A 15276-nucleotide genomic window follows, 5' to 3' on the forward strand; every position below is an offset into this window, starting at 1 on the left:
ATGGATTGTTTGATGTGTTTTGGATGAAAGCTGGGGGAATGTAAGAAAGTATAGCAGTCAGTAGGTTTCCAGTATAAAGTGGTATTTATGTGACCATCAGTTATTTATAGTGTAGTGTCCAGCCTGCTCTAGGCTGAGATTGATGTTGCGGTGAAAACTGTTGAAATCCCAGTGGAATTCTTCAAGGGTCTCCTTCCCATGAGTCCAGATGATGATGTCATCGATGTAGCATTAGTAGAGGAGGGGCACTTGGGAACAGGAGCTGAGGAAGTGATGTGTGTACCCTTGGCAGTTCCTCTGACTTGAAGGTATAAATCATCCCCAAATCTGAAATGGTTATGAGTGAGAACAAAAGCACAAAGTTCAGGAACCAGTTGTGCCATTGCATCATTAGGGATACAGTTCCTGATGGCTTGTCATTCATCTTTGTGTGGAATATTTGTGTAGAGAGCTTCCACGTTCATTGTGGGTAGGATGTTTGTTTCGGGAAGATCACAAATGGATTGTAGTTTTCTCAGGAAGTCAGTGGTATCCTGAAGACAGCTGGGAACATTGGCAACACAGGGCCGGAGGAGGGAGTCAGTATAGCCAGACATTCCTGCAGTAACAGTGCCAATGACCCAGTATGTCAATATTTGTATGGCTGATTCAGAACAGCGCTTCCTCAGCTTCCGTCCCCAAGTGCTCTCCTCTACTTACACTGATGGTCACATAAATGCCACTCTATACCAGAAACCTACTGACCATCATACTTACTTACATGCTTCCACCTTTCATCTAAAACACAGTCCACTGTCTACAGACAAGCCCTAAGATACAACTGAATTTGCCCTAATCCCTCAGACAGAGATCTCTATCAAGCATTCTTAAAAACTGCAACACCCACTTGGAGAAGTGAAGAAACAGATAGATAAAGCCAGGCAGATACCAAGAAGTCACCTACTATAAAACACACCCAACAAAAAAAAAGAACAGGACACCATTGGTCATTTACCTACATCTCTCAGCTAAAATCTCTGCAGCACATCATCAAGGATCTACAACCTATCCTAGATGATGATCCCTCATTCTCATATACCTTGGGAGGCAGGCCAGTCCCCGCTTACAAACAGCCCTCCAACCTAAGGTAAATACCACCAACTTCACATCCCACGATAAAAACATTGAGGAACCTATCCCTGCAACGAAGCCCATTGCCAACTCTGTCCACATATCTACCCAGGCCAACCCGAGCCCTTTTGGCACCCCAGGCCCAGGCGCACGGCGCCATCCCTGGACACACAGCGCATGCGTGGTCCCACCCCCAGGGCACACGGAGCATGTGCAGGCCGGCCACGGCCACTGGCGAACAGCCCAGGGCCTACCCGCCTGGGGCGCATACACTGGCCGGCCTGGCCCGGCTTGTGCTGCTGGTGTGCACACCGGGCCATGCAGGGCCCCGCGGCCGTGGGGGGAAGAGCCCTGCTGGCTGGTGCCGCGGGGGCTGGAGCTGCGGGAGCCGGGTGCGCGGCGCCTGATGGCAGCTATAAGGGATGCCCCCATCGGTTGGCGCCCCGGGCAGCTTCCCGGCTCGCCCATGCCTCAGTCCAGCCCTGTATCTACCCTAGTGACACCATCACAGGACTCTAGCCACATCACTTGTACTGTCACAAGCTCATTCATGTTCACTTTTACTAATGTAATATATACGCCATCATATGCCCACAATGCCCCCTCTCAGTTTCTCATACACACAGGCTGTCTAGGAAGGAGTACTGCAGAAAGGGATCTAGGGATCATAGTGGACCACAAGCTAAATAGGAGTCAGCATAGTGACACTGTTGAAAAAATCATTCTAGACTCTCTTAACAGGAGTGTTGTGAGCAAGACACAAGAAGTAATTCTTCTGCTCTACTCTGTGCTGATTAGGCCTCAACTAGAGTATTGTGTCCAGTTCTGGGTTCCACTATTCAGGAAAGATGTGGACAAATTGGGGAAGGTCCAGAGAAGAGCAACGTGATGAAAGGTTTAGAAAACGTGACCTATAAGGGAAAACTGAAAGAACTGGGTTTGTTTAGTTTGGAAAAGAGAAGACTGAAAGGGGACATGATAGCAGCTTTCAAGTACCTAAAAGGGTGTTATAAAGAAGAGGGAGAAAAATTATTCTCCTCAACCTCTGATAATAGGACAAGAAGCAATGGGCTTAAATTGCATCAAAGGAGGTTTAGGTTGGACATTAAGAAAAACCTCCTAACTCTCAGCATGGTAAAACACTGAAATAAACTGCCTGGGGTGGTTGTGGAATCTCTACCATTGAAGATATTTAAGAGCAGGTTAGAAATCAGTCAGCGATGATCTAGATGAACTTTGTCCTGCCGTGAGGGCAGGGGACTGGATTTGATCACCTCTCGAGATCCCTTCCAGTTCTAGTGTTCTATGAAAAGAATAAATGGACACAAATCAGACATTAAGAATGGCAACATCCAAAATGGGTAGCAATTTATCCTCCCTGGGCACACAGTTACAGACTTCCAAGTTGCCATTCTCAGACAGAAAAACTTCAAAAACAGACTGCAGAGAGAAAATGCTGAGCTGGAATTCATATGCAAATATGATACCCTGAACCAAAGTCTAAATAAACACATGGAGTGCTTCTCCTATTAGAATTGGTAATTTCCCATTCCAGTACTCTCCCTTTCTCAGCACTGCTGGAGATGAGCCACAGTCATTCTGATTTAATTGGCACTGATGTCACACTCTCATCTCTGTATCTTTTCCCCACTGCCTTTCTGTCTTTGTCTCTTCAGCATGTGAAGAAGTGAGTTGTAGCTCACTATAGCTTACGCTCTCATATCCTAAGAAATGTGTTAGTTTTTAAAGTGCTACTGGATGCCTTTCTGAAACTGGCTTTACTGTGAGTTACCTAATTACCTGATTTACAAATAAAAACTGGATAGCTAGGCAAGCAAGTAGCTGATTTGTGGGTACAAATATAGTAATCTTGCATGTACTCCTAGAAAGCCCATTAGAAATAGTCCCATATAAATGAACACTGTTATATCTCATATATAAAGAAACAGACACATTTTATTGGTTTTACCACCTCTGGATTTTCCTCCTTTTTCTTTTTGGTAGCAGGGGGTCCCTGAGATGACTCTTCAGGAGGTTTCTTTGTTTCCACTTTATTTTCTGTCTGGGTTTGGACTTGAGGCTGAATAATGATAACCTGCAAAATAATGAATAAATAAAGAGAGCAGATTTCATTATACAAAACAGATTTGCCTGCTGAGTACCTGACCTTGATCCTTCATTAAAGGATGATGTCAAGCATCTGCTAAGGAGACAATAAATAAAAGTCACAGGCCAAAATGTTCAAACTTGGATGATTAACAGCAAAATACTAAATACATATTTGGTTTCCTAAAGAGAAGTAGTAATCTGGTTTTCACAGAAGCTCAGGCACTCCACCTCTTCATAGAAGTTAAGGGAAGCTGCGAATGCTGCCATCTCTGAAAATCAGGCCCTTTTGATTTAGGTGTTTGACGTTGATTTAGGGACCTAACTTTAGGCAGCAATGGCTTTAAGTTTATGTATGTAGTACGGATGTTAAAAAGTGTTTCTTTGATAAACATGTAACTGCTGAAATTTCTCGCAGAACCGCCTGCATCCTCCCTCCGTACTGCTGCCTCTGTATCAAAGGCAGGAGCATGGGGGAGGGGAACAGCTCCACAGGAGCCAGTTGCATGGGGAGCTGGCTTAAAAACTTTAACCTTAACCTCAGTTAACCTTCATGGTTACATGCAAGCACAGGAGTGGAGGCTAGGCAACTCCATGGGGAGCCAGTGCTCATGCCTGCTCCTACCCACTCCCCAGTGCTGCCTCTGATGCAGAGGCAGCAGCACGGGGAAGCCTTGCATGTAACTGTGAAAGTTAACCTCTGAGCCCCAGCTCATCGGTTAACTGTTTAGACGTATACACTATCACATCCCCAGTATTTATTGAATTTTATTCCAGATAAAGTAAGAATGCTATATACTCAGGCCTATATTTTGATCTCAGTTACACTGATATAAGTTTTCAGTAACTCTGTTGACATCAACAAAGTTACCCCAGATTTGCATTGGACAAACTGAGCTCAGAATCCTAAAAAATATCTTTGATAGTTTTCCAATTTGTCTAAAAATACAGTAAAATCCATTCTGAATTACAATTCATTCTTGTGTAGCACCATGTTTAAGGTGTTATATAGCCCTTCACAATATTTACATGTTCATGTTAGTTAGTATACTGAACTGCTGACATTATGTGAATCAAAAGAGCAGGCTTATATTTTGTACATTCAGTATCTCAGCCTTCATTAAATAACTCTGAGGAACAAGTATCAGAGGGGTAGCTGTGTTAGTCTGGATCTGCAAAAGCGACAAGGAGTCCTGTAGCACCTTATAGGACTGAGGAACAAATTACTGACCACAAACAAAACTATCCCTGTAACTTGATATTAACAAAATTTTCCTAAGGATTACACAAGTCTTGCCCAATATCATCTTTTGGATGATGTTTATTGGATTTGAACACTGGGCCGTTTTAATCTATTTCATTGCTAACTTTTAATCAATACTAGCTGAGCCCCACCTCATGGCTGTGGTGCAGTGGGCTGAGGAGTGGCAGAGATGAGAGGATGCGGCAGCAAGGTGGGGCAGGCGAGCAGGTGGCACGCACAGGGGGCAGGCACAGGGGAAGACAGGGTGCAGGAAGACCAGGGGGGCACTGGCTCGGGGGGCGAGGAGGCCTAGAGAGGGACAGGTGGAGTAGGGCGGGCAGGGACTTACCGCAGCCCCACTGCTCACAGCATCTCCCACTTCTCTTTGCCCCCAGGTGTGATGTGCCGCTTGGAGAAGTCATTGTTCCCCGGTAGCAGCTGCTTGATGGATCACGAGGTGCTGTCCCCTGCCATGCTCTGCTGCTCCCGCTGCCCCCACTTGCTGGACAGGCTGCCCCTGGGGTGCCTCCCCAACAAGTGACTGGCAGGTGCAGTGGGGAACTGGAGGCGGTGGTGGTACCATGCAGACCTGTGTCTGGTTGGGTAGGTGGCTCGTGAGCCAGGGCCCCATGCTGCTCCTGCGCCCACCTCGCCACCGCATCCTCTCATCCTTTGGTGCGGGAGGGGGGTGGAGTAGGAGGAAACAGCAGCCACTAGCCCAGCCTACCGTATCCTACCCTTCCAGTGTATTCTCGAATGTTCTCTGTGACAGATGGTGTGACGGACATCTCTCCTTTTATAATAATAGAGATTATTTAGTTATCACACATCTGGTCTCATTACTCATTTTAAGAAATTCAAGTGCTTATTCAGAGAAGATTTCTTTATATTGGTAACCAGATTACAGGAATAGGAAAACAAATTATTTTACCTAGTAATTCACACCAAAGATGCCTATTTTGCTTATTTACTTAGAAGCCATCCTATCTTCGGTGTTCTTTCCTGTCAGTGTATTAGATCTTATCTTGTCAACAAGTTTCAAAGTAACAGCACCTTAGGTAACTGAATTACACTGAATGTCTTTTGGATATGTCAGTCTTCATTCAAATGGAATCTGGTTTCACAGGTGCACAATTCTTGCATTTCAAAATTTAGCAGCTGTGCAAAAAGTAAACAGGTATTTCACAACTGGATTTTTTTCTAGCAGTTCAGCTGCTCATCAGTTATGAAATCCAGAACTCCCACGTCTTTTGGATTTCTCCCAGAACTGCACAGGAGAACACCTGGCTATTTTAGATAGCTCTGCGGAGTACTACATTTAAAGAGGCTAGAGAATCAGGTTCTATAATTAACATTATTCTTGTATGATTCAAGGAAAAATCAACAAAAACTTTGTATCTGCTGAGAGTTTGAGAGTTTCACTGACTATGTCTGGACTGAGAGGAAGGATGAGCAAATGGTTCCAAAAATACCAGGGTACACAATGATACACCTATTTTCCTAGACAACTAGAAAAAAATGCAGGCATGATAATAAGCATCTAATATCTTTCATGTGTCCCCTTAAGACTTTTCTCACTGCTTTCTGATTATTTACTTCAAAAGGAACAGCTGACATCACTCTATAAAGAATTTTGCAAACTACTGGGAATATATTGTCTACGTCTGCAATATAATTGTTGAGCTTGATGTAAAGATGCACTGCAATAGTAAAACCTACCTTGTTGTCAGTACTAATGAGGAGTGGTTGCACTTTAATGCTATCGTTGACCATAGAGACGGTAGTGCTTGTGCTGATAGGTGTTGCATTGTTGGGGGAGGTGGATATAATAGCATAGGCCACACCAGCACCGCTCAGAGGTGATGAGATAGATGTAGACTCAGCAACACTTTGTGACTGGCTGTTGGGTGTCTGTACATGGCTGACAGTATTATTGGCAGTAGGCAGGGCAGGGCTAGGGTTTTTGATGCTGACAACTGTTGCCTTTTGGAAAGTAGGAGGCTGTTTGGAAGGTTGGTCTCTGCATGGGGAAATAGGAAGGCTGTCTGGAATCAGGGTCTTTGGCCTAACCTACAAATAGAGAAAGAGAAATTATTAAACTAATCTAACAAATTAATAGCAAATAACAAATAAATCATAAATAATAACAAATAAATCCTATAAATACACTATTAACAGCACTTCACATTGCATGTAGCAGGGTGACTAAAAATATTGCAGAGCAATTATATGTAGAAAGTGATTCATTTACTTGTAGATGTTTTCTCAGTTCTGCCTGACAGAGCCATTTTCCAGTCTTTAACTCATTGCAACACTGAATAAAAGGACAAAAGTCAGTTTCTTACTTTTATTAGCAGATATCCATACAAAGGCTACCCACATCAAACCGTGTTTACAGTTGGCCAAAGGTTTTTCAAAGGCATGGAAATTCCAGGATGACACAGTTTCTTTCAGCACAAGTAATTATGTTCTTACTATGAACTTAGGGGTGGGAACTGAATCATTCAGACACGTTCTGGGAATGTATCCATAGAAACAGTAAATGAAATCTCTGCGTCTCTATAGTGGTAGACTAGATGATGTACCCAGCATTGCTTGAGTACTTAACTCAAATAAGTTTTGTTTTTCTTCATTTAAATCATTCTGTGGGGTATGGCTGGGGATGAGGTATTCAGTATTCAGGCTTCCCCAGCCTTCTCACTGCAGCAGTTTGAGGCCAGCACCTGACCATGGCCATTGCAGTGGGCGCAGCTGGGGAAGGGGTATATGTTCCCTAGCTGGGGGACAGACACACAGACAAACTTTCAAAATAAATAGTAGATAGATGTCCCTTTCCCCCCTGCTCCCTGCTGGCCCAATAGGGTTTTAGCTAGCCCAGTCCCTCTCTATGGCACCTTGCTGCTCCACAGTGTTCATTCTACAGTATAACTGTCCCTGATATCAGGACTGTCCCTACAAAATCGAGACATCTGGTCATCCACCTGCGGTCACTCAGCAGGTCAGTGGCAGAGCCAGGAACAGTGCTCCATCCATAGTTAATCATACTATTTATTATGTGCCAAGTATAACATTAAAGAAAGGTATTCAGTAACCCATAATCCTAAAAATTAATTTGGTTATGTAATAGGGAATAAATCTTCCCTGAGCCTTGTCTCTGTCTTCTATGCTTTACATAAATTGACATTGGATGATGAAAGAATTTAGACAAGTACAATGGCCAAAATTTTAAAAAATACAACTTTACAGTTAAGGTCCTAACTCCATGTGCAGGCAGATGTGTCCTGAGCTGTAGGCTGACCAACACTTTTGAAAGTCACAGTTGCCCGTATGTATGGATTTAGGAACTTAATGGTAAACTCCTATTTTAAAACATCTTGGTCTAAGTGTTCTGCAAATCTGGGTCCCACAAGATGAGAAGGTAGGTATCATCCCCATTCTCTCAGTGGGGAAAACTGATGCAAGAGGCTGAGGCAACTTGACATGTCACTGCAAAGAGGCTCTTATATAACCAGAATATTCTAGTTACCTTCCCATGTTTTCACCGCAATATCATGCCTTTTGTTTAGCAATATCATGCTATGTCCTGTGTAGATTCATGACTGGTTACACATATGTCATGGCAGAGTAACAAACATAATTATGCAAGAAACTAGCACTCATGAAACTTTGCAATTGAGAAACTGAGCAGTCAAAAGTAAAGAACTTTAGTTAAAACTGAAAAAAGTCAGGTTTAACTCTGAACCATTAGTCTAATATCTGAAGATTATTGTTTTGTCAATTAATATAATATATATTAGAAAATGGAAATATCTACAGTATAGCATAATACAAACTTCAGATTTAGTTTATGTACATTTTATTGAGAGTTTTATTTACTCAAAACTGTCATTTCATTTATTAATATCTGAAATTTCTGCTATTTTAAATTGCATTTATATATCTCTTACTGTATCTGATATTTATTTGTTTATTTAATCAAAAACCTATACAAATAAATAATAAAATGCTAATACTAATGAATAAAAAATGGCCATAATATGTACATTGGTTATTCTATTAAGAGTAATACTTAATATAAATATTATCCATAGTATATATATTATAAACCTTGTGTACTAAATGTACAACTCTATATCACTTTTCTACATAACAAAACCTGATTGCACAAATAATTAGAAGGAATGAATTTGCCAAAGAAAAATATTCCCCATATGGTTCACCATGTTGAAATATCTCTATTATTCCACAAGGCTAAGGTTAAGTATATATTGGGCATTTTCTGCCACCTTGTGATAAAACTGGGGTACTGTATAGCCTTCATAATCACCAGCCCCTGCATATTCCTAGATAAAATTATTTGACGCTGTATTTATTTATTTTCATTTCTACACTAATAAAAGGCAGACTACACAAAAGCTCTGTGCAGGCCTGGCACCAGTACACCACCAAGATAAAGTTATACAGTTATTCAATTCAACAGGCAATGGGACAGAACTCCCTATAGCAGGGTTTCTCAATCTTTTTCTTTCTGAGGAATCTCTGACAGATTACAAAAACTCCATGGCCCATCTGTGCCATAGGAACGCTTTTCTACATATAAGAGCCAGGGCTGGCATTAGGGAGTACTGAGCAAGGCAACTGCCCAGAGCCCCACACCATAGGGGATCCTGCAAAGCTAAGTTGCTCAATCTTTAGCTTCAGCCCCAGGGCCCAAGGCTTCAGTCTTATATGGGACTTTGATTATCTGCCCAGGACCCCAGTGAGTCTAACACTGGCCCTGGTTGGCCTGGTTGGCCTCTGAAACCTATTTGTGGCCCTACAGAACACTGGTTCCCAACCACTGGTCCGCAGACCGGTGCTGTGCTGTGAACCACTGGCTACCAGGCCACAGCACACTGCCAGGACAAGCCCATGCATTGATGATTATGTCGGTGGGACTCTGGAGCAAGCCCCACTCTGCCCAGAACCTCCCCTTCTCCTGTCCCCGGGATTGTCTCCTCTTCCTGTGCTGCATTGGCTTCTCTACTAGTCAAGTTACCTCATGAAATTTTAATCGGTTAGTTGACTATTCTATAGTGCTCGGGGCCAGGAGCCACTGTATCAGAGACAGCAGCACTTGGTGCCAGACAGGAAATGGTCCGCGAGGAGAGCCAGTTTAAAAACTAGCTCCCCTTGTAGCCCAACTGCCTGTTACCTTGTGCTGCTGCTGCTTCTGAGAAAGAGGCAGCAGCGCGAGGTGGCAGCAGTCCCTGCTTGGTGCGGGGTCTGAGCTCCCAGGCCCAGTGCAAGCCAGAACTGAGCTGGGCTGCCTGCCCGCCTGGCTCTTAATAAACTTGAAATGCAAAGCTGAAATGGGGTTGGTCCTAGATCCAGCGTGAGCCAGGACTGAGCCGGGCTGCTGACCATGCATTCCGAATGGCCATGAGAGCTGCCTGAGGGGCGGGGGAGTGTGGTGTGCTCTGGGAGGTGTTGAGGGCTGGTTATCTCAGCCCCACCTCATCTAACTGAGGCCCCTGCCCCTTCCAGGAGTGTGGAACTAGACCACTCTTTGACCAGGGGCCTGGCAAGGCTGTCGCCTTACGGCATGTATGCAAGGTATCTATCACACTACCCGGCAGGAGAGTGCACTTTCCAAGCAGATGTTACCAGACATGAGAATTCAGTATGTGGTTCTCCGTTCTTCATGCAATAACAGGAGGTCTGATCTGGTGAGATCTTTTGCACTTCCTGTGAACTGCCAACTCAACTCCCACTGATCTCAAAGGGCATTGATTGTACTCAGCTTCATATCAATCCCTCGCACAATGTCAGGTTGCTTATGGGTATTATTCACACTTTATTTTCACTTCACCCTTGCACTCAGCTTAAAAACAAAGACTCAAAATTCACATCACAAAGTGCTTGTAGCAGAGGACAAAGGTCTTCACAGGATACACATCCCCAGAAATCATAAGCAATGGCTGATAAAATGATCTAAGCACATCCTCAGCTGGTGAAAAAGGATGCAACTTGATCAACTTCAGTGATGCTGCAATTCATTTACACCAGCTGGGGAACCGTTCTCTCTCTCTCTCTCTCTCTTTCTCTTTTTTAAGCCACTAGCCCTACATTCAGAAGTTTCACACAAGGAAGGTCCTGCGTGAACAGACAAGTGCCTGGCATGCACTAAAATCAGGAATTCCCCAAAAGTCTGAAATCTTAGTGTTCTCACTATACCAGTTCCTTTACAAAATCATTTCCTTTCCTGAATGCCTCCTTAAGATCTTTAGATTGGTCTAAGATGACAGCAAAACAATCAATCAGCTCAGCATTCCCTACATAAAGTCTATTTTCAAGGCACACATGTAAGTGTAAGTGCATGTGATCACTGAACCAAATGTATTTTTTCCCTTTCTGGTGGTATTACACAGAAGAGCAGATATTTTGCATGCCTCATAGGGCAATGAAAAATTCCTCAGTTCAGTGCAGCGAGAGCCAACCTACATTAGTGAGCAGGCTGCACGAGTGACCCCCTTTCATCTCAGTTGGCTGCAAGATTGTTGTAACCAAGATGGTCTCCCTGGATGGTGTGATTTTGCTAACTGCACTTGCATACCTAGAATGTGCACGGCGTGCTGACTGAACTGTAGCAGCACTGGATGCAGTGGAAGCACGTGGCTCTCACAATGTTGTGTGCAAGACGCATGCACCTCAATTCATGTGCTCTTGCTTTAAGTGTATGTCACTTTGGTAATACCAGTAGGAGAAAAAAATATGCAGATGAAAACCAGCAGAATCTTGCAACCTTGTGCTTGGGCAATGGTAAACAAAATGTCTCATGAGCCATTCACAGAACCCTGATGGGCTGCATATGTAGTGTTGCCAGATGGTTTCAACAAAAATACTGGACACACTTGACATTACATCACAAACTACATTACATCTTATTTAGGAAATACTGGCTATTTATATTTTCTCAATTTGTTTCCCAAACAGAAAGCTCACATACTGGGCTGTCCGGTTCAAAACCAGACACCTGGCAACCCTATGCATACAGCCCTTGGGCTGCAGTTTTAGTGACTGTTCATTCTCAATATGCAAGTGACCTGTTTTCTTGCTAGAAAGCTGAGGGTACTCTCCTTGGAGTGCATCAATTCCACTGTACATTGGCTGCAGAGGACACTGCAGAACAGTATCAAGTGCCCCACTCTACCTCCCAAAGGGGCAAGCAAGCGCTCTCTCTCCCAGGTTCCCAGTCCCTTCCAATTTGGGGAGTGGTTCAATATACTGTTTAATGTGTGACCGGTATGATTTCCCATTTTGTTAGTAACTAACAACATTTCTTTAGTGAAAAAGGAAACTGAGACCATACACTCTGTGCAATTTCTAAGGCAGAGTTATTTGATTTAGTTTTCCTTTTCTAGGAGCAACCTCAGCCTTAGTCATTGCTAGTGTAAACAAAGGGTATTGATAACTTCCATGCTAGAACTTGTTACCACTACTTCTTTGTGATCGGGCAGCCAACTGGTACAATGAAGTCAGGTGGGAGTCCTTTCTTTAAAATTGTCATATCTTTTGCTCACAAAACTATATTTTTACATGAACTTTCACGGGTTTGTTAATGAAGTGTATATTTTTCTATTCAGTGGTACTGCCTGTATTATTTGGCTTGGTATTGTCATTTTTTTTCTTGTTTGCAGTGAATTTTGTTGATGTTTTTCTTTTGTGAAGTAAAAAACTGCCATTATAGCTGAAAACTAAAATCAATGTCATTCCAAGTGTGATTGAATAGGGACTGAGGTTAGGGGGATTTCTGTTATTTTCTTCATAGGGGACAGATTCTGTCTGAATACATAGCAAGGCCCCTGCTGAGCCACACATAAATATCTGAGGGCAGAATTTGGTCGTTACTGTTTAGAACCTATAAAGAGATGTCAAAGCAGGTTCTTTACTGTTTGTCCACATCAATACCCTTAATTCTACTTCCTTCAGTATTACAAGTCCAGTCCCTTCTTGCTGAAGCACTCATCTGTGGTTTATTTCAATTCATTTAAAAAGTCTGTATCCAGTCTTCTAGTTGCAGTAACATTCATATTTATTAAGGGTTACATTTTCAGCTGGATTCAGCAATGCTTCCAGCTGTGGGAGCAATTTGTTTCCATGTTTTCTGCATGCACAAAATTAGTGAATATTAAACTACGGTATGGTTCAAAACTTTGTTCTACTTGAGTGGTTCTCAAGTAGGGTAACACATATCCCTGGGAGTATATTGTGGTCTTTCTAGGGGTACACCAACTCATCTAGGTATTTGTCTAGTTTTACAACAATGTACATAAACAGTACCAGTGAAGTCAGTACAGACTAGAATTTCATACAACAACTTGTTTATATTGCTCTGTATACTATATAAGCTATTCCTTCAAAATTCAGGACTCTCTGGTCTGGCAACATCTGTGGTCTGGCAGGACCACAGATGTTTCTGGAGCAGAGAGTCCAGGAGCTTAAAGCAGGAAGGCCAGCTGGATGGGACATCAGAGTCAGTAGTCAGGCTGGGAGCAGCCGAAGTCCTCTAGCAGCCCTCAGGAGTGCGAGGCTGGGGCTAGAGCCCTGCAGCTTCCCCTAGCTGTGCGGGACCGGGCTGGGGCTGCATAGGAACGGGGCTGGAGCCCTGCGGCTTCCCCTGGCTATGCGGGACCAGGGCTGGGGCTGAGCAGGGCCGGGGTCAGGGCCCCAGCCCTGCGGCTGCTCCCAGCTGCACAGGAACGGAGCACCACAGCAGAAGCTGGAGCCTCTGCCACCCAGGAAGCCAGCAGTAGCTGGGCAAGCAGCCCATCCAGACTGGGGGGAGGGGAGACAGGATTGCCTGCTGGGGCAGCCTGCCAGCAGTGGGTGACGGGCTTGGGGGCCAGTGGCAGGAGACCTTCCCTGGTCTGGCAAATTCTCTTGTTCAGGACCGGTCAGGTCCCGATGATGCCAGACCAGAGAGGTCCAACCTGTGCAATGAAATGTAAGTACATTATTTATATTCCAATTGATTTTTATAATTACATGGTAAAAATGAGAAAAGAAGCAATTTTTCAGTTACAGTGTGCTCTGTGAAACTTTTGTGTTTTTAAATATGATTTTGAAAACAAACCGATTTTTTAAAAGTGAAACTTGGGATAAACAAGACAAACCAGACTCCTAAAAGGTGTACAGTAGTCTGGTATATACCATACTGCTTAAGTTACCTGAAGTTAGGGCACTTGTACGCTACATCTGAAAAACGGTTTAAGGTATGCAATTCCAACTACATAAATAATGTATGTGGAATCAACATACCCTAAGACGAGTTTTAGCATTGCTCCCACAGCAGGAGGCTGATGGGAGAAACTTCCTTTACTTTTTATGACTGCAAGGAATACCACGGTAAACAGGGGTGTCGCCAGCATTTGATTTAGTGGGTCTAGTAAAGAATGCCAGAAGATCAATCGCTGCAATGTCAATCTCTGCAGCAATGAAGACACACTCTTAGAGTAAGCATCTCAGGCCAGGACTACACTAAGGGAGAAAGTCTTCCAAAGATACACAACTCCAGCTACATGAATGGAGTAGCTAGAGTCAATGTACCCTAGGTCAAGTTTCTGTAGAATCCCACTGGGGGAGGTCAACTGGAGAAACACTCTCATTGACTTCCTTTATTCTGCATGACCCGATGGAGTATCGGAGTCGCCTTGGGCGCCATCAATGATTGATTTAGCATGTCTTTACAATACCTGCTAAATCAAACCACAAGATATTGAGCTCCATAGCATAGAACTCCTGGTAAGTGGAGACAAGCCCTTCCCCTCAACTAGATTACAGCAAGTCTCTCTGGAAGTACAGAGAGGCTTATGTCCCAGAAAGCTGTGTGTGGTCACTCATAGGATTCTAGTCTTTTTCTCCTGGAATTTCTAATGATGATTTTACTCGGTTCAATTACAACACACCTTGATTCAAACAGTGAAACGCTATCTTCTCCTTATTGCAAAAGTAAATTTAACATTTTATACAACAACCATTTATTTTGGTTTCTTTTCCTGTTTCAAAGTTTTCTTAAATTCTAATAATTTGTATTTAAATATGTATTCAACTTTTCTACTGTTTATGTTAATCCCTCAAACATTGTTTTAAAATTAATTAGTGAGTTTTCCCTCACTCCTCTTGAAAGAGTTCATTATTATGCAAACAGAGAGAGCTGTTACCTTACACAGTCCTAGCTCTTAGCATGGGCCATGACTACACTAAACCAGTGTTCCACAATGTTTCCCACTGTTGCTATTAGTGGTACAGAGGCACGGATGCTAGTGCACTGGGAGGGTTAGAGCATGTTCAGCTTCTGCACATGTGGGCATTTTTACCACTGTATTGTCTACCTCTGCTCTAAGAATGTCTCGATAACATGGTGACAAAAGAACTAATGATCACTGGAACCTTGTCTATATTATAATCTACAGGTACTGGAACTGCACCAGTGTTAGCAATGTGATATTATTTGTACCACAGTAGCACTAGGGAAGACAATTACAGGTGCAGACCACTTTGTGTTGGGCACCACATAAACACATAACAAGATAGTTCCTGCCCCAAGGAACTTTCAAATTAATCATAAGCAAGTCTGTACAAATTGGACCTCTCTGGTCTGGCACTCTCGGGACCTGACCAGTCCCAGATGAGGGATTTTGCCAGACCAGGGGAGGTCATTTCTGGCCCCCTTGCCACCAGTCCCCTCCAGTCCTTGCCTGACCTCCAGCCTCCCAGCCAGCTCCACCCTCTCACTAGCCCTCGCTGCCCTGTCAGCCCCAGTGAAACGCAAGACA

At 43.5% G+C, this 15276-nt stretch overlaps 1 protein-coding gene and 1 long non-coding RNA gene across 7 annotated transcripts in view; one reads left to right on the top strand and one right to left on the bottom strand.

The window, feature by feature from the left end:
- PHF21B (PHD finger protein 21B) overlaps window positions 1-15276 on the bottom strand; it is a 231064-nt gene that overhangs the window by 32402 nt on the left and 183386 nt on the right. For all 6 annotated transcript variants that reach the window (XR_012896208.1, XM_075899842.1, XM_075899836.1 and 3 more), the window contains 2 exons: window positions 6179-6529; window positions 3083-3205 (listed from right to left, as the gene is read on the bottom strand). Coding sequence is in view for 5 of the 6 variants with exons in the window: in XM_075899842.1 (XP_075755957.1) it covers window positions 3083-3205; window positions 6179-6529 (474 nt within the window). In the remaining variant the exon portion in view is untranslated. The remainder of the gene's footprint in view (window positions 1-3082; window positions 3206-6178; window positions 6530-15276) is intronic.
- LOC142818640 (uncharacterized) overlaps window positions 1-15276 on the top strand; it is a 55490-nt gene that overhangs the window by 17513 nt on the left and 22701 nt on the right. The gene's annotated exons all lie outside the window — the stretch shown is intronic.

This window comes from Pelodiscus sinensis, chromosome 1 (assembly GCF_049634645.1).
Source record: "Pelodiscus sinensis isolate JC-2024 chromosome 1, ASM4963464v1, whole genome shotgun sequence".
NCBI classification, from domain to species: domain Eukaryota; kingdom Metazoa; phylum Chordata; order Testudines; family Trionychidae; genus Pelodiscus; species Pelodiscus sinensis.